This window comes from Lepisma saccharinum, chromosome 28, assembly GCF_977018435.1.
Source record: "Lepisma saccharinum chromosome 28, izLepSacc3.1, whole genome shotgun sequence".
Lineage (NCBI taxonomy): Eukaryota > Metazoa > Arthropoda > Insecta > Zygentoma > Lepismatidae > Lepisma > Lepisma saccharinum.
This window is the reverse complement of record NC_139256.1, coordinates 16,602,839-16,627,999: the sequence shown is the minus strand read 5'-3', so window position 1 is coordinate 16,627,999 and position 25,161 is coordinate 16,602,839. Positions and strand designations below refer to the sequence as shown.

The following is a 25,161-nucleotide window of genomic DNA, read 5'->3' as shown; positions in this document are numbered from 1 at the left end:
TATTTCTCAAATTTAATCTGAAACAGAAAACTACGTCAGTTTTTCAGATATAATAAGAGTAATTGAGTAACTTCTTTCTGTAACAGTATTGCATATATTGTTCTTACAAAGAAAAATGTTTCGGTCGAAAAAAGGAAAACCGTGATTAAAATGATGAGCTTATCTTGACTTGAGACGTTGGGACTGTCTCCAAGATAGCCAACCACAATCCAGATGTTAATTGTATGAGTGACACCTTGTCACAGTGAGCAGGACAACACTCCGTGATCGAGATAAATAAGACTCGCGCTTGAACTTCTACTCACTCTAGTTATCACATCCTGTCTGTGGAACTATCTTATTTCTTGTTGCATATAGAAAGTGACATGTTGCATATTTTACGCGTAAGTATGTGCATCTTAATCCTAAACAAGTGTGGTATTTGATCTCTGGATGGACTGGACTTTGAGGGTTGAAAGGAAAGCAGAATTTTCGTAGGGTAGGAAGGTGATTGTAATGGGGGATTATGTTTTCCTTTTTAGTAGTCATGTTCAAGAATGCTGGTTCAGAGGGAGTAGAATCCGTATCAGTTCCCTTGGGCACGCCATTGGAAGATGTTTCAACAACTATTTTAGCCAGTTTTTTTGTTTATTTTTCAAAACGAGTATTATTGGAGAACTGACAGATCACTATTGGCGCAGCAACATATCGCGAGACCCTGGACGAGATTAGAATGCGAGGCCCCCCATCCGTTCCCTAAATCTGAAATCTCAATGTGCATCCATACAAAATCTTCAAGCATACATCAGCAAAAGTATTGTAAGTAATAATAATAATTACTGATTAAAATGGAATTTAATAATTTCATTCATTCTTTTCCTTGGAGATGAATTCTCTCACGACTTCTGAATAGTCCATAGGTGAGCCAACGTTCTCCATGGATAATATTGCAAGTCCTGACAATCATTCTTGTTCGTTCCGAGGTAGTTATTACGTATAACTTCAACATGACAAAGCTTCCTTCATTACTCTTCGTTCAGTGTGCATTGTTGCCTAGTGCAAGGTAGTTCCGAGTTTCATTAAAACGCATAATACGAAAAACGATCACTGATCCAATAGAATAAGATATTCTTTTATTCATAGCTTGTTTATAGCGGCGAGGCTTGTAAAATCAGACAACTACCGCCAGGTTTGTTTAAAATACTAAATATTTGACGTATTCAGTCAAATTGTAACGTTTAATTTATAGCCGGGTGAAAACAGAATGTTGTAGTTTTATTGCCCACAAAAATTGGCCTTTTCCATCTATTTTCTCATTTGTATTTCTTCTTATTTTTTCCATCTCTTCGTCTTTCTCTTTGATATTTTCGTTCCTTGTTTCTCTTCCTTCTCTTTTTCTTCATTATCGCTCTCCCCTTTCATCTATTTTCCTGTTAGCTTAGCCTTCGAGAGTCTTTTAGTAAGATGGATATGATTTCTCCTTACACAATATAGCAACAACAAGTCGTATAATATTTTTACATCTTCAGCTACGTTAATAGGTATCCGTGGAATAGAACATCCACATTAAGAATTGTTTATTTGTACTTTTTCCAGTTTGGTGAATTGGATGTCAGTAGCTTATGTAATCCACTAGTGTTCTCACATAGTGAAACAGTGTAACAATATGGGCTACACAGTTGGCTATAGATTATGGCAGACTTGCGCAGATGTCTGTTAAATAGTAAAAGTGCAAAGAAAGAAATATCTCGAAATTCGAGATTTCATGCTTTCAAAAATACATTTCCATAAAGTGACTACGGTGTTGCCAATTTTCTTTGACCTTTTGTTTAAGGGGGATTAGCCAAGATAATTTTCAAATTTCACTCTAAAGCAGCTTAACCTGTCTGCAGTTTTCTTGACCTCTAAATCTGTCTTTATCCTAACATTCTATTGTAAATCCTAGACAATAGAGAAGAGGGATAATGGGTTGTTGTCTTTGATTTCCTAATAATAAAGGTCGAGCATGATAAGAAGGCAGAGGTGTGCAATATTACATGTCCCTTTCGACCTGAAACTTCTGGGTATGCTACTATTACTAGGTAGATTACCAGAGTATTCTTCCACCTAGAATAAGAACTGTATTTTATATCTTTTTAAGAAATAGTGAAGTATTGTCTTCGTTTAAAGCAAGTACTCAAATAGTGACAGCATTCATCTATGGCAATTAAGTTCGTTTATTACGTTTCCGCTATTATTACCATGCCGTTACTGCGCAATAATAAGATATACCACCTAACTGATTGCTCGTTACATAAAATATAATATACAGGGTGGGCACAAAGTCGCTTTCCCCAAAACAATGATTTCTTCATTTATTGGGGAAAGCGACTTTGTGCCCACCTGTATATCCTTTAGATGAGTCTACATGTAATTAATTGTACATACACATTTCACAAAATTATATGCGACATTGTAATGGAAATGGTGAATACTTATTCACTTAATTCTAAGAATGCCGAAATAGTTAATTGTTACGAAAACGAGTCATTGTGGCAGAGAAAATAATACGTGAATATATTAATAAGTGATTTTAATAGTTTTATTCAAAGCAATTTATCTCGTAGATTCAATACGTTACAATATTTTCAAATTAAATCTAGGCTTCTTGGGAATATTTTCAAGGAATCTAGAATATATATCCTTCCAGTCGGTTATCACTGACTTAATCTAATTAAAACTAGAGCGAAGAACAAGGAATTGAATCATATTTCATTTTTGAACAAGTTGGTTTCGAGGCTATGATTCGGACGTAATTTATGAACAAGAAGCAAAACAACACTAATGAGATTTTGTATTTAATGCACAAAGACCCCAGTACACGGAATGGATACAATGCGCATTGTTTACCGAATGCTTCTTCATTTGTATAATATTGTTAAGAGATAGCTTACCCTAAACTGCGAAACTGTACCACAGTAGAATATATCAGTAACGGGTAAAATAAATACGAGTCATGATACACTATGGTAATTTCTCCTTTTCGTCCGGACTCATACCAGTCACAATTAAGGCTAGCAATGGCATCTGATTTACAAGCAGTTTTGTGTTGTTCTTGATTTCTTCAGTGTTGTCGTTTTTTTTACTGAATTCCCATTCAAGGACTTTGCTTTTACCATAGTAGACTTTTCTTGTCCCCAGAAGTTTTACATGTTGATTTTATATACGTAGGCTTGTACATTCTGCTATGTACACATATTAAAGTATGCTACATGTTTCTGTAGGAACATTTTTAACAGTGCTCTAAGTGTGAAGATTCCCCGCAATTAAATTTCCGTGAATTATTGTGTGTGCGTGTTATGTCTAAAACTAGAAATAATTGCAAATTGTGAGTAACAAGCAGGTGGTTGTTTTGGATCTTTCTGAGTGGAAGAAAAGTTATGTAAAAGTAAATGACAAATTAATTGCTCTTTTATTTAATATTTTTTTTTATTAACGTTCAAGATTTTGAATTCGTAACGAGCACAAAAAATATCTAACTTACAGCAGGGGCACAGATAAGAAAGCGATAGTCACAGAGACTTCTCACTCATTAGGCGCGACTGTAATTAGAACAAAAGCATTAATGAATACTCTCTTCAAAAGCATGACGACCTTTCCGCGTCTCTGACAATAAGCAACGACTACGATGGGATTGTCATTGTCACGTACAGTTGCCGACTAATACAAGTATTTTACAAGAATTATCTTTGTTATAACTTAAACATCGAGACTACATTACTTTATGAATATTTTTATACATGCTGAAAAAGAGAGTAAAATATTATTATTTCAAACTCTCGTTTTACTATGAAAAAACGAAATATTTAACATAAATATTGACTACGAGGGTCACTATTTATATTTTGAGCCTTGGCAACACTGATTGAAGTTAGGCGCGATTTGACGTTTGCACGGAATCGTCTGGCATTATTGACCATAACGTACTTCAAATGTTTTGTCAATAGCTTCATTTGTGTTGTTTATGTTGCCTTGGAGATTGCACGACAACAATAAAATGGAATTAACTCGTGAACATTTTCGTGCGATGATTTTTTACGATTTTCGTCGAGGATTATCAAGACAAGAGTGCATCGATCAACTTACTTCCACATTTGGCGATGAAGCCCCATCCTTTGCCACTGTGAAACACTGGTATAACGAATTTAATCGTGGCCGCCATTCGCTCACCGACGAGATTCGCGAAGGTCGTCCAAAATCAGTTGTTGTTCAAGAAAACATTGATGCTGTGCAAAACCTAATACTGCAAGATCGTCATGTGACATACTGTGAGATTGAGGCAACCATAGGCATTAGTTCCACCAGCATATAAAATATTACATGATCATTTAGCTGTGAGAAAGGTATGTTCTCGTTGGATCCCACACAATTTGACAAAAACTCAAAAAGACGCTCGCGTCAATTGGTGGAAACAAATGCTCAATACATACAATCGTGGTGCTTCAAAAGACGTATATAAGATTGTAACAGGTGACGAATGATGGATATATGCATATGAGCCGGAACGTAAACAGCAGTCGACTGTATGGTTGTTTCAAGATGAACCCAATCCAACAAAAGTTGTTCGCGCTCGAAGCACATCGAAACAAATGGTCGCCTGTTTTTTCGGGAAAACTGGTCATGTGGCAACTGTGCCTTTAGAGGAACGTAGAACGGTCAACTCTGAATGGTACACAACAATTTGTTTGCCAGAGGTCTTCGGTCAAATACGGAAAACAAATAAACGCCGTCGGATCATTCTTCATCAAGACAATGCCAGCTGTCACACATCTCGTCTAACAACCGACTTTATGAACAGTAAAAAAATCGAATTGATGGGTCATCCGCCGTACAGTCCTGATTTGGCACCCAATGACTTCTTCTTGTTCCCGAATGTCAAGAATAAATTGCGTGGACAACGATTTTCGTCGGAATTTAGAGTAAGTATCAAATGTAGGATCAAATTTTATCTATCGCATTTTTTGCCCTTGGTAACTTGAAAAATGAAGGTACATTATGCAGAACGATAAAGATTCGATTTTACTTTTATCAACATCATTCACGTATTTTGTAATGCTGTATAACATTTGAAATGTTCTTGATGTGAAAGTAACGTTCTGAATGAATAAGAAAGGACGATTCAGTGAGAAAAATAAATATTATACTCTTATAATGCACTTTGTTAAATGCTATAAATTGACTATAGTTGACTAGTCCTGTGACGTCATGGAAGCTGGTGTGAGGCCTTCTCGTATACGTATCTCGGAGGCCCCGTTCGAATCCCGGCCTGGTCATGGGTTACTCTGTGAGTCTCTGTCCCTTCATCAATTTAATATGATCACTCATCCTCATTGTCGTGATTATCTAAAAGTGGAAGAAGAGCGACGTAAAATTACCTAAATCAATAAATCAATCAATTCTAACGCTGCATTTTGAGATTCAGAACTGAAGGAAAAATGAATTAAAAACGCTGGACTATTTGCCTGGTAATGTATACATACGATTTTACTATTCATTTATTTATAAAATGATACCATGATATGAAAAAGCCAAGTTCATATTTTTATAAAATGTAAATTCCCTCTACGGAGCATCAAATCATTGCAATGCATTGCAGTAAATACGAAATCTTTTACGAAATTATTGTCATAAATTATTTTTTTATTTTTGTGATCCTTGTTTCAGAGTGAGAAACAAATCTTTCTGGTCTCTTTAGTCCATCTGGAAATTTTGGGTTAAATAACTTGCACATACCAATAAACTTCGACATATGTATTAGTGTCATAGCACGTCGTGTTATAAATTGCTTCCTCTTGTACGGAGAACAGGTTTTACACATATCGCCATAATCCTGTTACCGGACACCTTGGAACAATTGAAAACCTTCAAGCCATATCATTGCAGAATACAAATAACTTTTCTTGGTCTTGCAGGAAAATGGTTGAGTAAGCAAAAAGGTAGACTTGACCGCTAACAACCTGATCAAATTGATTGCGGTGCATGGTCAAGTGAAAAGGAAAACCTGTCATGCTTGACGAAGGCTATAATCAGTGAAGATATGTGACTGCATGTGGAAAAGAGAGCATTCTGTATCAACAACCTGTTCGCTGCATCAGATTGCAGTCTTGAAAGTAAAATTTCAAGATTGTTCTGGTTAGCCTTAAGTCAAATAAGTAGTAGGAGGGTGTTATTCTGGAGAACAAAGTTGGATTAACATTTCTTACTAGAGTAGATTTATACGAAAAACAGTATTGGTATCAAAATATTCAACTTCTATGATTGCCATTGCTCTCTAAGATTTGGTATTTAATTTGACGCAATTTGGCAAGGACTAGAATAGGGGGCGCGTAAACCAAGTAAATTGTCCATCATCATGGGCATTTACTTTGTTTCAAGTAATGCGTTGTTCAACAACTTAAACAAAACGCCAACAAAGCAGTGACAGCCCTATACGCCACGATCAGAACAACTTCATTCCTTAAAAATACTACGACTTAAGAGAAAAAAGTGGATGAAAACAGCAATGGACAATTTTCCTGGAAATGCTTATGCATCTCACTGTAAGTACAGTGGGATCCATGAGTATTACCGTACAAATTGTCCATCACCATGTTCATGCACTTTATTTGACCCAGTAAGAGCTTCAAGAATTGAAAGAAAACTCAAAATAAACAGTTGACAACTTCTGCACCAGCATAAATAAATATCCATCGCTCAAAAACACATAGGATGGAAAAAATTAATGAAAATAGTCATGGACAATTTGCACAGTAATTCTCATGGATCCCTCTTAGTGATGAATAATTTGCAAGATAATTCTCATGGATCTTACTGTACATACCAGTTTGAAAACCTTTAGAACAGGACATGTGCGTACACCAGCACATTTAGCAAAAATATATATCAAAACTCAAGGAAATTGTAAATATGGCAATAATAATCCTGATGCACAACATTTATTTCTAGAATGTCCAATTTTTTCAAATCAACAAATCACACTCTACAAAGGTACACAACGTTTGAAAATTTCATTTCCCACATCACTCTCATCCATTCTAACTGATTTAGTCCCTTCACTAATATGGATTCTGTACGCATATGCTCGAAAATGTAGGTTCGAAATATAAAGTGATTTATATATATATATATATATATATATATATATATATATATATATTAAAAAAAGAAACAGCAAAAGGATAAAAAGTGAATTATTCATAATAATCGTTTTATGTTTGTGATTCTGATGAATTTGAGAGACTATCAATTTTAGAAGAAAAACATTAAAACAAATACAAAACAGTAACCATGTCCAAAGTCGACAAGATAATGCTGATAGGGACATTTAAAAGAAGAAGAAGATTGAAAACCTGACAAAATAGAGTCAAGAGTGTTATGATATTTTATATTGTCTATTTCATTTGTGCAAGCGATGGCGTTTTTCACTTAAATGTGAAGTTGGAAAATCTCATTTCAGGTTTAAAAGTGAAAATAAGTGAAAACGAAGTAACATAAGATGTAAAATACTAGCAATTTATTAAATTGCTTTGCAAGTTGTGCAGTATGACTAATCTCAACACCTAATCAGGTCAGAACTCAAGGGCATACTAAATCTGTGACTGCCTGCAGGAAAGAACTTTATGTGTTGCAAATTCAGGATTTCGAGGTAAAGAGATGACATTTGTTCTGGTATCAGACTATTACTTATCACGAATTGTGGATAAAATATGCGATCATTTACAACCTTTTCAAACTCCACTGCAACTTTAAACAACAATATTATGTTAATCTCATAGCTTAAAAATCGTTTGTAATTCGTTGACAAAATTTTAAATTTGTTACATATACGTGAACCCGTGAACCCACGGAAATGTTTTGTCTTCCTCCTGTTTGGCGGCGCTGGTGTGTTACGCGTTCGGCTCTAATAGATTGAATTGTAACCTCGCATCCTTACTACAGATGAATCGCTTTCCTTCCTCGACCTATCGTAAAGAAAGATTCTCATTACAGGAAGTCATTACGAAGCAAAATTGAATAGATCTTTACAAACTCTCATTTACCAAGATTGTCGTGGTATTATCTTCAGTGAGAAAGGTATATTTCGTTTCACTACTGAGTCACATAAGCTTGTCGTTTTGTGTGTTACATAATTGAAAATTTTACACTTTGAAATTGGCCGTTGGTTATCTGTAGAACGTGATGTGTGACAGCACGCATGGCACAGTGATTGATTATATGCGCGCATGTTTATATATTTGAGGAATGCTCTTATGCATTTGCATTGTCACGTACGAAAAGCGGCTTCTTGCTCTGGGTGCTAGTAACAAGATGTTTACAGATACGAATACTGGTGTGGTGTGAGCTGTGGAATTCATTAATGTACTAGTGGTCATCCTACCAAGAATGTGGGGATAGATTTTCTATCTCCAAAGAGAAAGAATCCCGGATCTAATTCCATCAAATCCCATTAAACGGTATTGCGGAGTCATATATTGCTAGACTCAAGTGTAAGCATTAATTTACATATGCACGTACAGTGGGATCCATGAGTATTACCGTGCAAATTGTCCATCACTATATTCGTGCACTTTATTTGACCTAATGAAAGCTTCAAGAATTAAAAGAAAACTCAAAACAAGCTGTTGACAACTTCTGCACCAACGTACATAAAAATCAATTGCTTAAAAACTCATAGGATGTACGAAAAAAAACTATTGAAAATAGTCATGGACAATTTGCATGGTAATACTCATGGATTCCACTGTACGTACAACCAAACTATATTATAGCACAATATAACACTCACAACTTAAGAAAACAAAACAAATATTGCCAGGCACCTTGTCTATCACTTTCTTTCATTCACTTTTCTCCTATATCCCACCTGTTTTTTTAAGAATAAAATTGTGCTGATGCTGCTGCAGAAGAGTTTTGGTTTCAATCATTGAACCTTGCATTGAGTAAAATAAAGTGAGTGAACACGACGATAGATAATTTGCGCGGCAATATTTACACGATCTCACTATACTATGGGGTTTATACAGAAATATCAATATTTGTACGGAAAGTAAAGACGTTCTTTAGAGGGTGTAAAAGTATATTTGGTGTGAAAATTAAGAAGTTTGTGAGAGTAAATTACTATTAAATATAATGCGCGTAATGTAACGGCACATTTGTTATCCCTTTAAATTCAATAAATCTTTCTCCCCTCCCTTGTTTCTGCGCCACTGGTCAAATACACGTCATATATTCGTGGAACACCCTGTGCATACGCAATCCCGTGACCATAACAAAAACGTGTTGGAAAATCACTTCCTTTATTTCAAGGGATACTTAACTTAAATCTAGTTCCTTGGCTGACGTATACTGGAGCATGAAGCAATGTAGTGAAAGCTGTAAACACCGGCATTGTTGTAAGTGTATATTGTGCAATTAAGGCTTTATACTGAAATATAAGTTCGGTGTTCCGGTCTACGAATCGTAATTTCACTCGGATAGCCGTTGCTGCCCTTAGAGCGTGTATTGGACCGTTTGCTGAAGGATGACTTCCATTGTATTATAGCAAATGACCAGAGTATATTTTCTTGCTCTGATCCCTGTTATGAGAATTTGATCTCCTCACATCTATTTGAACCAAGCTCAAATTTCATCAGGTACCCTTTACCCACTAATCGTAGACATAGACGCACTCTGCTGAAAAAAAAAAGTACAGAATTGGAATAGGGCTGGCCCCCGTGGCGGAGTGGTTGGCATCTCGCCAGGGGTCCCGGGTTCGAGTTCCAGCCTGGGTGTGGATGTTTGTGAGTGTCCATTCATCAATTTAATCATATCACCACTCATCCCCATCTTCGCAAATTAGCCAAAAGTGGCACAAAAAGCGAAGTAAAATAAAGCAAATCAATCAATCAATAGGAATATGGTGCAAAATAAGCTCAAATGGGGGAGAAAGGTTTGCCCCCATACTCCCACCTTCGATGCCGCCATATCCCAAAATATAATAAAGAAATAATTTTGCATACAACCTAGTTGTAACCTGTTTTGTTACGACCTAGAACGTTGGAACTTCTAATACCAGGTATATTTTCAGTACTTTCCGCGTTTTTTCCTCAGTCGCTCCAGAGAATGCTGGAAGGGACGGTATAGCTGGCGCTGAAGATAATAGGCAAATTGTCCATTGTTATTTTTCATTCCAATTTCTTTCAAATTCTGCCTCTCTGTAAGGGACTGAATTGTACAGTGGGATGCATAAGTATTACGAAGCAAATTGCTCACCACCATGTTTATTCCGAAATTGAAACAAAATATCAAAATAGTCCTTAAAACACGTAAGATGCAAGAAAAAAATAATGAAAATAGTCATGGATAATTTGCCGAGGAATACTTAACCCCAATGTACTGTTGTTGGATGAGAAGCTGCCCTTCATTTCGTTGTTCTTTTGTTTCAATTCTTGAACTTGCATTGGTTAAATCAAAGCGAATGTACATTTTAATTAAGTTCATTATTTCACACTTCATTCCACGATTCGTCGCGGTTAACGTAATAGTACATAAGTGACGCAGTGAAATCAATCAATCATATTTTTCTTCTTTTCACTCCGTCGTGGTTAATTTTACAGCAGTAATACAGTAAGAGAAATAGTATTTGCTGATATATGTTAAACATCTCGTATTCTTTTGCAGGATGGCCTCTCAAATGGATCATTTCTATGAATCTTCACGCCCTATAACTACGACTTCAGAAAATCTCCACGTCTTCTATACGGATCAAGTTCTCATATGGGAAGTAAAGCAACAACCATGGACTTCATTTATTTCTTGACAAAATGTCTTTAACTCCATATTTCGAAACTGTTAAACCAAAGTGCGACAATTATCTCAACTATTTATAAAAGTAACAGAAAATTTGCTCGCCATTGTACATCGTTGGAAAGTGATATTTCAACCCCAACGTTTGGAACACAATTTTTCTCTACATAACCAAAGCAGAACTGTGGAAATCTCCCATGCAAGGCGTGTGAAAGTGTAAATTGTACACATAGAAATTTTTATTGTCCACGGACAGAGAGCGAGCGACTGTGGCGCCTTCTAGCCTCATGATTGGTTCAGCGACCACAGTGAAGAGAATAGAAAAGAGTGAATAAGAACGCTGGAACCTTGATGGGGGGCGGCAGCTAAGACATCGCTTTCTGCATACATGACGTCATATACCATCGTGCCTTCAGTGTGCCCGAATGTGTAGCGTGTGCGCGAGTGTCTGCTCATGCGAGGTGGTAGCATGTATAGTACTCGCGAGGTGCGACAAAATGTGCGAGTGACATGGGGACGAATTGTCGCTTCGTTGCTCGAAATCTCGATTCGACCAATTAATTTGATTTGTTCAGGAAGTGAAATAAAAGGTGATCAGTGTCTATCATGATGTCTAAAAAGGAATGGTTCGCCCTTCTCGTAATATTCATTGCTTACCTTCTAATTGGCGGCGGGATATTTTTGCACATAGAATCGGCAAATGAACGGGAACGAAGGAACGCATCTAAGCAGGAGAGAGCAGAGATAGCAGGCAAGTGCAGATAATTTACTTGAAAATAAATATTAATATCTTATAAGGAGTATGCAAATTAAGACTGTGCTATGTCATTTAATGTTCTTTGTACATGTGCGCAAAAAAATCAACTTTGAGCATTACATAATATTTCTCCACGCTAAAAAATTACAAACTATATGAAAGAATGTGCGATTTTTTCTAATTGAATCGCCAACTGCAGTAAACCATAATAGGCTTGATACATGCTGTTCGTTTCTCAATATCCGTTTGCATTTTAAAGGAATTATTACTTATATAATTGCAATTGTCTAAAAGAAAACATTGTACCATTCATCGTGCGGGGCGAGGTGCCAAAGATATCCCCCCAAAAATCATCCCTGGCAAATGAAAATTATTTTTATCCCCCTCAAATAGAATGGAATTGAAGACATACGAGTATAGTATACAATTTCTTTACTATGTAACCAAAACAATTTAAAAAAATCATTCGTGTTTATTAATGGCCCAGTCATCAAAGATTTCCCTGCCGATAAGTATGCACCCTTGTCTATTAAAGAAGGATACCATTTCGAAACTGAGTAATCTCACTGAGCCGAGATAACAGCAGGCTGTTTTCCACAAAAAAAATTTATGGCCAAGTTCTGATATTTGACCTGTATTAAAGTGTTCACAAGAAACTTGTAGGTGGGTTATGGACTAAGGTGCTTTGCACCGCAAGGCAATAGTTAATTTACTGACTGGTAACACAATTGCAAATTTGCATATCCAAAACACCTACCTCCCAAAATGAAACCACAAATACGCCACTGAGCCCCCCCCCCCAAAAGCAAAAAAACTGAATTCGCCTAGTGGTACCATTATGCATTCTATTGTTATAGGGAGAAGTGAAATTCCTACCCCAATAATTCACACCCTGCTTACCAGTGCCTTAAAGTGCTTGTCTCATGAGTGACAGTTACGCAGCAAAAGTTGTAAGGTGTTGACATTTTAAGTCCATTGTACTTTGAAACATCAACATACCGGCTACTCTACTTCCGTTAGCAAAAATATTTTTCACTCACGAAATACCGTGTGACTTTAAGTATGATATCGAACATGTGAAGAATTTATCCTTCCCACAGCTAACGCAAAAATACAAAAACATTAAACGTTTATCAATGCCGCTGCTTAAAAACATACTTTGTAGCGTACACAGTACACGTATAGAAGAATAAATTACTTGTTTCAATTGTAAAGATCGGGCACTGGCGATTCTGGTATGCCATTCGTGCTGTATATATTATCTAACGTTGTCTGCACGCTTCGCATCGCAATCGCTTCAGCGCAAAGTATTTCCTGCTATTTAAAAATTGTATAAGATTTTTGGAAACAATGATGCTAGCAAAAAATGCTAAGGGAAATGCGTCCGTCTAAAGCGGACCTTAGAATGGTATTTTGGGGAGTTCTGTACAAACATCCTCTTGAGAAAACACATTCCTGCTTTATATTTTGGGGGAAGTTGTATGAAATGCATTCCTGGGCCGTGTGTTTCACAAGAGCTCCCCAGAGGTCAATATCCTGAAGTAATCAGAAGATGGGATATCAGATATAACGGTTTCAAGCTCAGCACGATAATTATTTCTGGACAAAATCTTGACTGTCAGGAGACAACCATTTTCACTTACCTAAGACCCTGGAGATAGTGTGTGGCAATTCTCTTCTCTCTTTTTTCAGCTTCTCTTTCCTCTTATTTCTCCTTCGTCTATTCTTTTCACTCCTTTTTCTTGTTTCTTCTCTCACTTCTTTTTTCCCCTTCTTTCCTGTTCGTCTTATCTTTTGTTAACTTCTATCTCTTTTCCACTCTCTCTTGTTTTCTTTTCTTGTCTCTTCCATAATTTCATTCTAATCTCTTTTACCTTTTCTTTCATCTCTACTATCCTCTTCCGTTGACTTCTGTTTGTTAACTTACATTCCTTTCCATTATTCTATTTCAACCTTCCACCCATTCTCTGTTTTTCTTCTCTTCTCTTTTCGCTACTTGTATTCCCTTTTCTTCGTTATTTTTCATTTCTGCGCTTCTCCCCTTAGATACTTCGGGGGCGAGACTAAAATTTATCTCCCCGTGCACTGACGTACACAGGATTTTCTTTCGGGGGGAGGGGGCGCTGGACTTGTAGAATTGGATGGTGCATATAGCTGTTTTCAGTGACGCAGGAAAGTTTTTCATTTGGGGGTACAAAATTCAACCTCCATACACAGGAAAGTTGATGACTCGAAATATCTTTAAAATGAAGTGTTTTCGAAAGAAATGTTTCAAATGAAAGTTAATCGACTTGAAGGGGGAAAGAGAATGCAATTGTGTATGTTTTAGTAGGCTGCCATTTTGAAGGTAATTTGAAGGTCACTTATTTTTTTAAAAAAAATATTTTTATACCTATTACAAAAATAAATAACTTTTGTTAAAACAATTTTTCCGTTCATCCCGTAGTTTCAGATATTTGACAAGTAAAACGTGGTAACAGAAATTCACAAAAAAACCAATATACTCTCTTTTGTATCTTAACTGAAGTAAAGTTTACAAAATGTTCGAAATGTACTCTTAACATTACTTATTTCTCTATTCTGTAGGTAATATACAATGCGTTAACGTGTAATATATTGAGTACGATTATTACGGCATAATCAGAAATTATTTACTGATAGGCGAGGTTTCAACCTGTTCTACAATAGAGTAACATGGTAAAAAATATATGCCTGTGTTGTTATATGTGTAATGTAACACTTGACGAAGTATTATTTTCTAACAATTTAATCAAATCTGGGAATATTTCTAGGTGTCTCGTAAGGCAGTTATTACCGTATAATAACTTGACCAGCTGACCTCCGTGGCGGAGTGATTAGCACAGAGTGCTACGGTGCCAGAGGTCGTGGGTTCGAATCCTGGCCTGGGCATGAATGTTTGTGAGTGTTCAATCATCAATTTCATCATATCGTCACTCATCCCCAACTTCGCAAATTAGCCAAAAGTGGCATAAGAAGCGAAATAAAATAAAGCAAGTCAATCACTCAATCATCATATCATCACTCATCCGTGGAAGTAAAGCCACATAAAATGACATAATTCAATCAATTAATCAATACCTTTACCAACACCAGAAACACACATTTTGACAATTCTCCACTTTCAACATCATCATGAACAGTGGCGGCGATTAGGGGGCGAGGGGGGCAGTTCCCTCGCCACTTTTTGTCAGTTCTTGCCACTGCACTATAGCACCTTAATACTAAGGCTTGTGTACCAAGAGCAAGTAAATTGTCCTCCCCCCAATTTTGGCACCCAGTCGCCGCTACTGATCATGAACGAATCATGCACAATGAATGCTTTTAAGAAATTCGTAGTACGGATTTGATATCTCTTCATTGCACTGCGAGCAAGAAAAGTTTTAGGCCTATTTCTTTGCAAACTGTCGATGATAATTTAATAGAGGACCAAAACTTTGACACGTTCTTTAGTCAAAAGAACATGATTTAACTATCAGAGCAAATAATAAGTTCACATGAAAGACTCGAAAGCATACACGTGATGCCTCTCAGGGTATGGGGTAATATCTATCTTCGTTGTTCAAACCAAATAAAAATCAAGGTTAAGTTTGCACTAAGAAAAAGGAAGTCTATTTTATTTCTTTGCAAACTAAATACTTATATTTCTAACATATAATCCATGTCACTCAAATAAATTAAACTTCTTATAATTCAACTTGATCACTCTATTTCAAAAACCGAGCCCGAACTTCCAAGTCAAGACAAAAGACACTTGTAATTGCCATGGCAACAGCTCTTAACAAGATAAGTATATACAGGTTAGTCACTATCCTGACATTATCAGTGATAGGTAAATTACAGAAATTAATATTAAAGAACAATAAACATTTGCACAAGAGAAAAGATAATTAATAACAATAAATATTTGTGCAATGGGAAAGGACGTGTCAACTTTTACTGTTTGCAGCGTGTAGCGACAGATCCTCACCCTCTCCCCAGCTATGATTCTGCCCTTTTCTTATGAAAATAAAATGATATCGCGGAGGAATGATTATTATTGGTTGATAAATCAGCTCCTACATGGCGGCCATAACTGGCTTACAAATAGAACGAAAGGAATGGCATCAACCACTCGCCTTATCAACACCCTTTGCCTGCAGTCATGGGCGTCCGGAAGGGGGGCAAGGGGGGGGCCGTGCCCCCCCCTGGAAAACGAAGGTCAACCAAAAATTACATATTTCACACATATAATTTAATTTCAGTCACAATAATGTGTGTTAATTATTGCACGAACATGATAAATTCAAATTTAAGCAATGTTTTTTGAAGGATGAACACTATTATTGGGGAAAATATGCCATGTTGGCCCCCCCTGGAAAAAATTACCTTCCTTGCCCCTCCCTGGAAAAAATCCTGCGGACGCCCATGCCTGCAGTCAAGACATTTGCAAAGAAAGAATCCACATTGAATTGTGCATGTTTTTTATATCGATATTGCAGATCCGGGATAACAAGCATTAACTTTCTGTTATCTATATTGTTTGAATAGGCATTGTTTAGACGTAACGATTTCAATGATATGGCACTTAGGAGATCTATTTTTTCCTCTGTGTCAGCACTTCAATAATCAGTGACAACTAAAGACTGCCTTACAATGTTATGCGGAAGCTATGTACAGTGGAACCCATGAGTAATACCGTGCAAATTGTCCATGACTATTTTCATTAATTTTTCTCTGACATCCTATGTGTTTTTAAGCATGGATTTTTATGTATGCTGGTGAAGAAGTTGTAAACAGTTTGTTTTAAGTTTTCATTTAATTCTTGAAGCTCTTATTGGGTAAATAAAGTGCACGAACATGGTGATGGGCAATTTGCACGGTAATACTCATGGATCCCACTGTACCTGACTTACAAAGATATATTGACAGTAAAATTCGATCGTATGCCCTCTCTTCATTCTAACTTCTTGCCTTCCGCATGAAATTGTGTTGCTAACCTGAATACAGCCAGAATAATACTAGATGCGGGGGAAGGAAGGGGGGTTCATGGAGGCTGTCGCCCCCAGCGCCAAGCCAAATATGGTGTCGAAAAGGCAGAAAGAGCAAGAAAGTTATAAGAGATTAAACATCACGGCACCCTGAAAAAGTATTGGCGCTCTAGTAAATTAAAATTATTGTATTTACAAACACATAAATCTAAACATTTTCTTATTTGCTTTGTTCTCCGGTCATGTGCAAGGTACCGAATTATGACTCAAAGCATGTGCAGCGGCTTTTTGATGAATTTATTATGAAAGTATATACTAGAGGCAGGAGATACAAAAATATTATCAGTATTGATGAATGTGAGTTATAAAAATACTACTTCGTCGAGGCTTTTTATTGTATTTAAACCACTTAAGCCAATTAGATAGAAGTACTAATGTACTAACGATTATGTAATAATGCAGTCAGTACACTGCGTTCGAACAGTATAACGCAATGTAAGTTACCCTATAGAGCAGAGAAATAAACAATGTCAACTGTACAGTCAACGGCAATAAAACTGGGACACCTAGATCCTGAAATATTCGCTTCTCTGCAAGGTGTTATGTGTGTGTGTGTTGCCTAACCCTACGGCGATAAGTGGATTTGAATAGCAAATTTTCAATGGCAACTAATACCGCCGCCGTAGATTTAGGCAACACACACAAAGTCTTGCAGAGAAGCGAGTGTTTCAGAATCTATATAGTTGTCCCATTTTTAATGCCGGTGACTGTACATTTCGAACCTTTTGTCAAAGAACCACAAAGCTCTTAGTGAGCTTCGTTGCAGGTAAGAAGCTAAAGTTTTTTGTTGCAGAGGAGAATGCTCATTCGAGAGAAAATTAATATAATTCTTGCTATGGATGCTTTACGGGGTCGTGCAGTCTCTTTAGCTTATGAATATTTTTTTAAAGTGTAAGTATTAGGAGAGGAACGTTTGTCCCGAACAGGGGAGGGAGGGGCGGAGATTTCGGTGAAACTTGACTTACTTGACTTAATTCCTGTTGCACCTTTTGGAGCATAGGGCATCTGTGAAACTTCTCCATTTGGTCCTGTTGACAGTCAACTTCTTAATTTCATTCCACGATTTTCCCATTGTCAAGGCTTCTTTTCTTCTTCAATTGATTTTTTCCAGGTCTTCCAAGGTCGGCCACGTCTTCGGTTTCCCTGAGGATTCCAATCTAATGCAGATTTCTCTGGGTCCAGCAGGTTTCTGAAGTGTGTGTCCAATCCATTTCCACTTCCTTTTTTTTATCTGGATATCAATTGGTTGTTGGTTGGTGACTTCCCATAGGTCTTCATTCGTTTTTATATCAGGCCATTTTATATTTATTATACGCCGCAGGCATCTATTAACAAAAGTTTGCAGCCTATGTATAATCTGCTGGGTCACTCTTCATGTCTCGCAAGAATAAAGCAGGACTGACTTAACATTTGTATTGAAAATGCAGTTTTTTGTATTTCTGGAGATATTCTTATTTTCCATTTGCTTTTTTAATTCGACTTTGGACATCATTATCTGCTCCACCATGATTTCGATTAAATGGGCGCCAAAATCTATTTTGCTTATGGTTCTGATCTCAGGAACGCTTATGCATGATTATCCCCTACCACTACCCCCTAATCATGGCGCTACTTTCCTAGAAGAAAGCTTGATGCGTGATAAATCTGGTAACGAGACCCAATAAAAATTATACAGGTTCATCAAAACAAACAACTTTTCTCAGTAACATTTTTCTCGTTGGTGCGTCGATTCGACGCTACAGCCGTTCAAAAAAGACCGTTTTGCCGCCTGGATGCTGGCAACCCAACACAACATTTGATCGTATCTGTGACGTCATTTCCTGCGGCGAAACAGCACACGGCAGGGTTGCAAGGAACACGCAAATTTTGTGAAAAATGACAAACTACCAACCACATTATTAGCTGTAAAACGAAGCTAGAAACGCGTCCAGAAGACCGAACATCATAGCCTACCAGCCAGAAGATCAGCAGTCATCTCCGGGGAGGGAGAAGTGAACCAACGATATGAGAAAGGTAAAAAAACGTATTCAAAATGAAGTGTCAAAATCGGATTTTGTCTCAGCCTACATATCAAATATCAACAACAATAAATTTCATTGAACTTACAGCTTACATGTGGCTGTTTAGATGTGGCTGTTTACGCCCAGTTACATGTCAAATATTTGCAAATCTCGTTGCAAGGTTGATATCTACAGGTTTGTGTCCAGATGCCATGTGGTACTTTTGTGCTGATAAGGGAAGTATCCGAGGTTCACGTTGTTATATTTCGGCTAAAACATGTACAACCACATTAACAATCTAATGATGAATCAGTATCGAATATACTGTCCTGTTCACAGTTGCAAACTATTACATGTGTATCCGGTGCATAGATAAACACAGTCGTCGGAGAGCTTGTATTACTACTACTTATATCCCTGTATTTTCAACCATTTTTGCCACTTGCCTCATAATGCCCTGAATATACCTTATATTTACCTATGTATTGCTTACCTTTGGAATTTTGAGTTCTATCATTTCTATTTTGTCATCTGTTCAGTGTGTCACAGACAGAAGTATCAGAAGGACGAAGTGTATAACACTAAATCGTAGAGGCCAACTTGGTAACTACATTTGCAAATATCTAACATGTAAGCTGAGACAAAATTCGATATGACCACTTTTACTTGAATTCGATTTTCATTCTACCATTTTTAGTATCGTTTATTTACTTCCTGGTAGGTTACAGAACGTGTTTTCTCGTTTAATTTTACGGTACATAATGTGGCTGATTGTAGCTATGTCATTTTTCACAGAATATGTGTGTTCCTGGCAACCCTGGAACGCATCGCTTCACGACGGGATATGACGTCACAAATGCAATCAAATGTTGTGTGTGGTTGCCAGCATTCAGGCGGCAAAACGGGCTCTTTTGAACGACTTTAGCGCCGAAACGACGCACCAACGAGAAAAATGTTACTGAGAAAAGTTGTTTGTTTTGATGTCCTCTACACGTTTCCGTGTAGACACCCTGTATATTCGCCGCCACCGAATGCCTCTGCTAGGGTTGTACCGTTTGTACATTTTCCCTGGTCCATTTCATAAATATTCATATCAATGTCTGTACGCGTATGCGCGTACACGTGCGGGGTGAGATTGTTAGTAATGAAATATTACAATTCAAAGTTTATTAAATGATCTCGACACGTGTCACCACTTCCTGTATATGATCTTTATGAAACAAAGGGTTGTTTTCATAGCATTTGTGAACCAGTCACAATAATTAATGACTGTGAACAGTGGCGGCGATTAGCGGGGGCGTGGGATTGCCACTCTTCCGTCCGCACTATAATACCCTCCCCCCCTTCCCAGTTTTGGAACCCAATCATCGCCACTGACTGTGAAAGCTGCGTGTTGGATAGATTACTGGTAGAAAATTAGAGACAAATCATTGTTTACTTTGGGGATGATTCTTGAAGCCGTGCTCAGTGCTTTATTCCAAGTCAATTATTGAAAGGAACGAGTTAATTAGAAATTTTAGGGTGTTTTATTTTGCTATTATCACAATATTAAGGAATTTTAATAGTCTATGGTCTTTGACACTTCTGTCATTTTAACGTCTCATTTTTGTGCGCTCCCTAGGATAGCCTAGTGGCAAATATCCCCTGTTTATAATGGAGGATTGGAAACACCAAAGGAATTTGTCTTTTAAGATACTCCTATTTTATGCTTGGTGTTGCAATGTTGAGCAATCCTTCGGACGCTCTATAAGACAGACAAGATACAAATCTTTTCAGTTTCTACTTTGCCCATCACTAGAACTGACAGCTCTTCCTGTTATTTTATTAGAGAAGAAGAATGTACACGGGAGGTTGTCTAATTAACATTGAATGTGATTAATATCAAAACTGATGCATGCCTAATACATTCTTTTACAGCAAGATGGGAAACTCTCATTGAGCTTTCCTTCCTGATTGCGAGATAATAAAAATTCTCGCTATCCAGCTCAGCCTATGGTTTCCCCTTGCGCTTCACAACTTGTTAGCAATACCGCGAGGTAAAATTATCGACTGCATAGTCTGTTAGAAAACTTAATTATATGCCTCGTCTGGGGCCTTGGTGGAGAGACAAGTCCCTGTGTTCGATTCACTACGTGACAAAAACGAAGCGCTAAAATCACTAATCTGACCTGCCTTCTTTTCAAGTAATCAAATGAGGAGTTCAGAGCACAATTGGGTTACTTCATTCAAGACAGTTTTGAGAAAATGGCACATTTAAATAACTTATTATTATGTTTAGCTGTTGGAGCACAAACATGTGCCTCTATAAGCAAGAATTTAAAACTTAAGAGATACTTCTAGCACTGAAATGTTGATACGTCACAATTCTGAGTTATATATGTAACTCAATTTCCACGAAAAGTGGAGTTACACCACTTGTGCTTTGAACTCCCCACATAATAGCGAGAAGTAGTTCTGTAACAGAAACAATAAGCATGTAAGTAGGTTAGGCAAGAGTGAGGCCCTAGACAAGGCATAAAGTCCATTTTAGATACATCTCTTACTCTTGCAGAGCTGCCCAGTCGATAACCTTACCGTATACTTTTCGTCAAATTCGCTAACTTGTTTTAGAACGCTTCACAGACATCGAATTAATAGAGTGGAAACGTAAACCTTTATAGGGTTAACTTGAAGCCGGAAATTAGAGGTCTGTGGTGTGATTCAAGTGTGCTCAACTTCGCTCACCAGGTACTAGATTAAATAATTACTGAATTATATTGCAAGTTAAGCCTACAGTTGCAGAGTTTTGTTTTGCTAAGCTCCTGAAATGTAGTCACTAGAGAGATCTGAAAATACAAACAGAATTAGGTCATCAGGAGCGTTTTTGCAAAATAGCGGAAACAATCTTCATCCGCCATATTGAAACGCGTTGACCGATTTATCTTAAACCCAACACCAGCGCAATACGTCAAAGTATCTAACATAGGTATACAAAAGTTTCAGCTCAAGATCTACAATGTTACGTCAGTTAATCTTGTCACTTCCATCCTAAACCGTGCTGGGTTAATCTACGAAAATGTAATCTAGACTAATGTGAACAGAATTTAAAGCTGTCACATGAACGGAAAACAAATAGAATATCTTTTTTGACCACAATCTTCAAATGCACTGAAATGAAATAGGAGAGCAATCTAATAGTTTTAAAAAAAAATCTCAAAATCCTCAAATTTTTCAGCACTTATCGCAGTTACATTACATGCGACTTCGAACTCACTTCTCCCATAAATTATGTGCCTTGTATAATATATATGTATAATGTATATAATTTAAGAAGTTGCAAATTGTGGTACAGTCATGGATACTTCTGAGTTGTAAAGATCCTATTGAGAATAAATGAGATCTCTACAACCCAGAAGTATCCGTGACTGTACAATAATTGCCCTAAATTTACTGTCCACTTAGTACCCTCTGAAGTTCCTGGGTTCGAGTTCCGGTTTGGGCATGGGTGTTCTTTGGGATTATCTCTTCATCAATGTTATGTAATCATCATTCATCCTCATCGTCGAGATTACACAAAAGTGGAAGGAATGCAACGTAAAATAACAGAACTACGAATACAATAACAAGACCGATATGGGTGTCGAGAGGAGAATAGAACGTACAGAAAACAAGGCAAGAAAAGAAACAGAATGGCGAGGGGATTAAGAGAACGGGAAAAACTAAAGTCAACAGACGTACAGACTTTCTCTGCAAAGCTATCGTCTCCAATTACAACTTTTCACCGACCTTGGTTAACGGAACGTTAAACGAAGATAATTTCCGTTTCCTCAAGCAAGGATAAAATCCATAACAAACAATAAGAGATTTTCTCAGAAACGATTTTTTATTCTAGTATCTACCTAAAGAATCAGTAAAGAACAGTGGCGGCGATTCGGTTCTAAAACTGGGGGAGAGGCAAGCACAGTTTACTTTCCCTTGATAGGAAAAGTGGCAAAAAGTTCAAGCTTCTATCATGTTGTGTAAAGCTAACTGTCGATTTGTCGACCTTTAAGCTCTCATTTAAGGTAAATTTCAAGAAACATGATATTTTAAACAGTAAATAACAATGACACACGATAAAACTCTTTGCTCATTTCAATAATGGAGAGAAATATTTATCATTGTTGACCTCGTTGTGCATGTTTGGTTCTTCTTCTTCTTCTTTATTATTATTATTATTATTATTATTATTATTATTATTATTATTATTATGGAAACAGGATTTATGAATTGATTTCCTCCAGTTTGATTCTTGTTACATATGTTCATTTTTCTTTACTAAATATTCGTTAGTACAACCATGGTACAGTGGGATCCATGAGTATTACAGTGCAAATTGTCCATCACCATGTTCGTGCACTTTATTTGATCCAATAAGAGCTTCAAGAATTAAAAGAAAACTCAAAACAAGCTGTTGGCAACTTCTGCACCAGCATACATAAAAATCCATCGCTTTAAAAACACACAGGATGTAAGAGAAAAATTAATGAAAATAGTCATGGACAATTTGCCGAGAATTACTAGTGGATCCAACTGTACAACAGCTGAACTACGATCAAGACTGCTGATCGTAGAAAATTTGCGAGTACAATTCGACGTTCTAGGTTTGAACCCTGGTGTATGTATCGTTGTATTTGTCCTATCATTCATCCTCATCGTCACGATTAACCCAAGAGGTACAAAACGAAGTAGAAAAACCGAAATAGAAAGAAGAAGAAGAAGTCAGACTTGAGCTTGAAAGAGAAACAAGACTTCGAGAGCGGCGTCCCGTTCTTTATCGTATCTTGTATTTATTGTCAGAGAAAAAAGAACATTCGCACGTTTAGAATAACTTTACGTGCGAGAAAGAAAGCGAAATGCTAGACAAGCTTTCCGTGAAATCAGTTTTATGAGTTCTGAAGAAAACAATATCGACTCCTTTGTTTATGTTGTTGTAAAGAGGAACAGCAGATTTCAACTTGACGACGGACAAGGTGAACTGTCACTCAGTAGATAGTTAGCACAGCCTCTGCCAAAGTATTGCAAATCTAAAATGTGATATTTTATCGTTAAGTAAATAATTACTGTGAATTTATACTATATTAGCCGTTAGGGATGTGCATCGTAGTTTATTCAACTTGTAAAATGAAATAATAAATTCAGGTCTGTTATGACCTCACTATTCAAAACAGCATCGGTGTCTTTTTCGGAAGAGGCACTGAATTATCAACCTCTTTTCCACGTAGTCCACCTGAAACTATTTATTGGGGGTAACGAGGTTCTGGCGCCTAAACCCAAAGTCAATAATATCCTCTGTGAGTTTCGTGTTCTGTGTCCTGTCTATGTGTGACAGTCCCTAATCGTCACTTATCGTCTTCGTCGGGGAAAAACAACATAAGAAATAAATGCAGATACACAACACACACCGTTCTTGTATAGAATTGGAAGTCGAGTCTTAGCCGGAAGACAAATGTTTCAGTGTGTTTTTCAGAAGAATCTGTAATAGCTGAAGAAAACACTGTTTTTCTGGGGGGGGGGGGTCAACCTAGAGCATTTTAAAAGAGATGTATACAATTTAACACAGAGATAAAGAAATACACAAATACATAATTTGTTATAGTTAGCAGACTTTAGTCCTATTATCCTATCCCGCTTCTGAAATTAAACACTGGAGATACATTCAGGAATGTCATTAGACTTACAATCTGTTCTCGTGAGTGTAAAATATTGTATCATATTATTTCTAGGGTGTTCAGGAAAAAGCATATGAGTCACAAACTACGAATTTCTCTTGCTTTCTTTTACGTTACACTGAGTCAATTAAAGAAAATATTATAAGTATAATTTTATATTGAGCATGTGTAAACATTCTAAGCAGTGTTAATCCAACATGTATCTCATGTCTATAATGTTTGCTATTAAAAGAATAAACAAATAAGTGTCTGCTAGATTTGTAAGACAACAAGTTCGAATCACGACCTTTCACTGCTAGTCCAACAAAGAAAAAAATATTAACCTAAGTTCGTTGCTACGTGATCCAACAAAGACTGTACGATAATTCAAAGTGTTCAAGAAGATATCTCGAGTTATCTTTTTTTTATTGCGCTTAATAATCAAGATTTATCATGTTATATTGTTGTAATACATATTTTTTAACCCTTTCCGTTTGAGAAATGAGAAGAATAGATAACCAATCTCCAGAACTCGTAGTACAAGAATAATTATCATAGATTTTTACACCAGATTTATGTTTTTTTTTTTGCATTTCATAAATTTTGCCAACACTTCATATGTCAAAATTTATGAACGACAACTGCCTTATCAACTTCTCGTGAAAAATATATCTTAAATGGCTACCTACAAATTAGTTGTGTAACAATATGTGACGTAAATTTCATCGATCAAATGGATGTTTATCTTATCGTATGGTTGGTGTTTATGACATATTTCGTTATTGAACTTGACTTGTAAGCAGAACATTTAACTTCTGTGAAAGAAGAGATTTTTTTAACAATTTGACGGTAACTTAAATATCAAGGTTATCAGATATGCAGAA

The 25,161-nt window shown here is 36.7% G+C and overlaps 1 protein-coding gene across 2 annotated transcripts in view; it reads left to right on the top strand.

Annotated features, from left to right (window-relative positions):
* The first annotated feature begins 319 nt into the window (after positions 1 to 319).
* LOC145980643 (open rectifier potassium channel protein 1-like) overlaps positions 320 to 25,161 on the top strand; it is a 101,173-nt gene continuing 76,331 nt past the window's right edge. For both annotated transcript variants that reach the window (XR_014440866.1, XM_083113678.1), the window contains exons 1-2: positions 320 to 383; positions 10,678 to 11,554. Coding sequence is in view for 1 of the 2 variants with exons in the window: in XM_083113678.1 (XP_082969804.1) it covers positions 11,410 to 11,554 (145 nt within the window). In the remaining variant the exon portion in view is untranslated. The remainder of the gene's footprint in view (positions 384 to 10,677; positions 11,555 to 25,161) is intronic.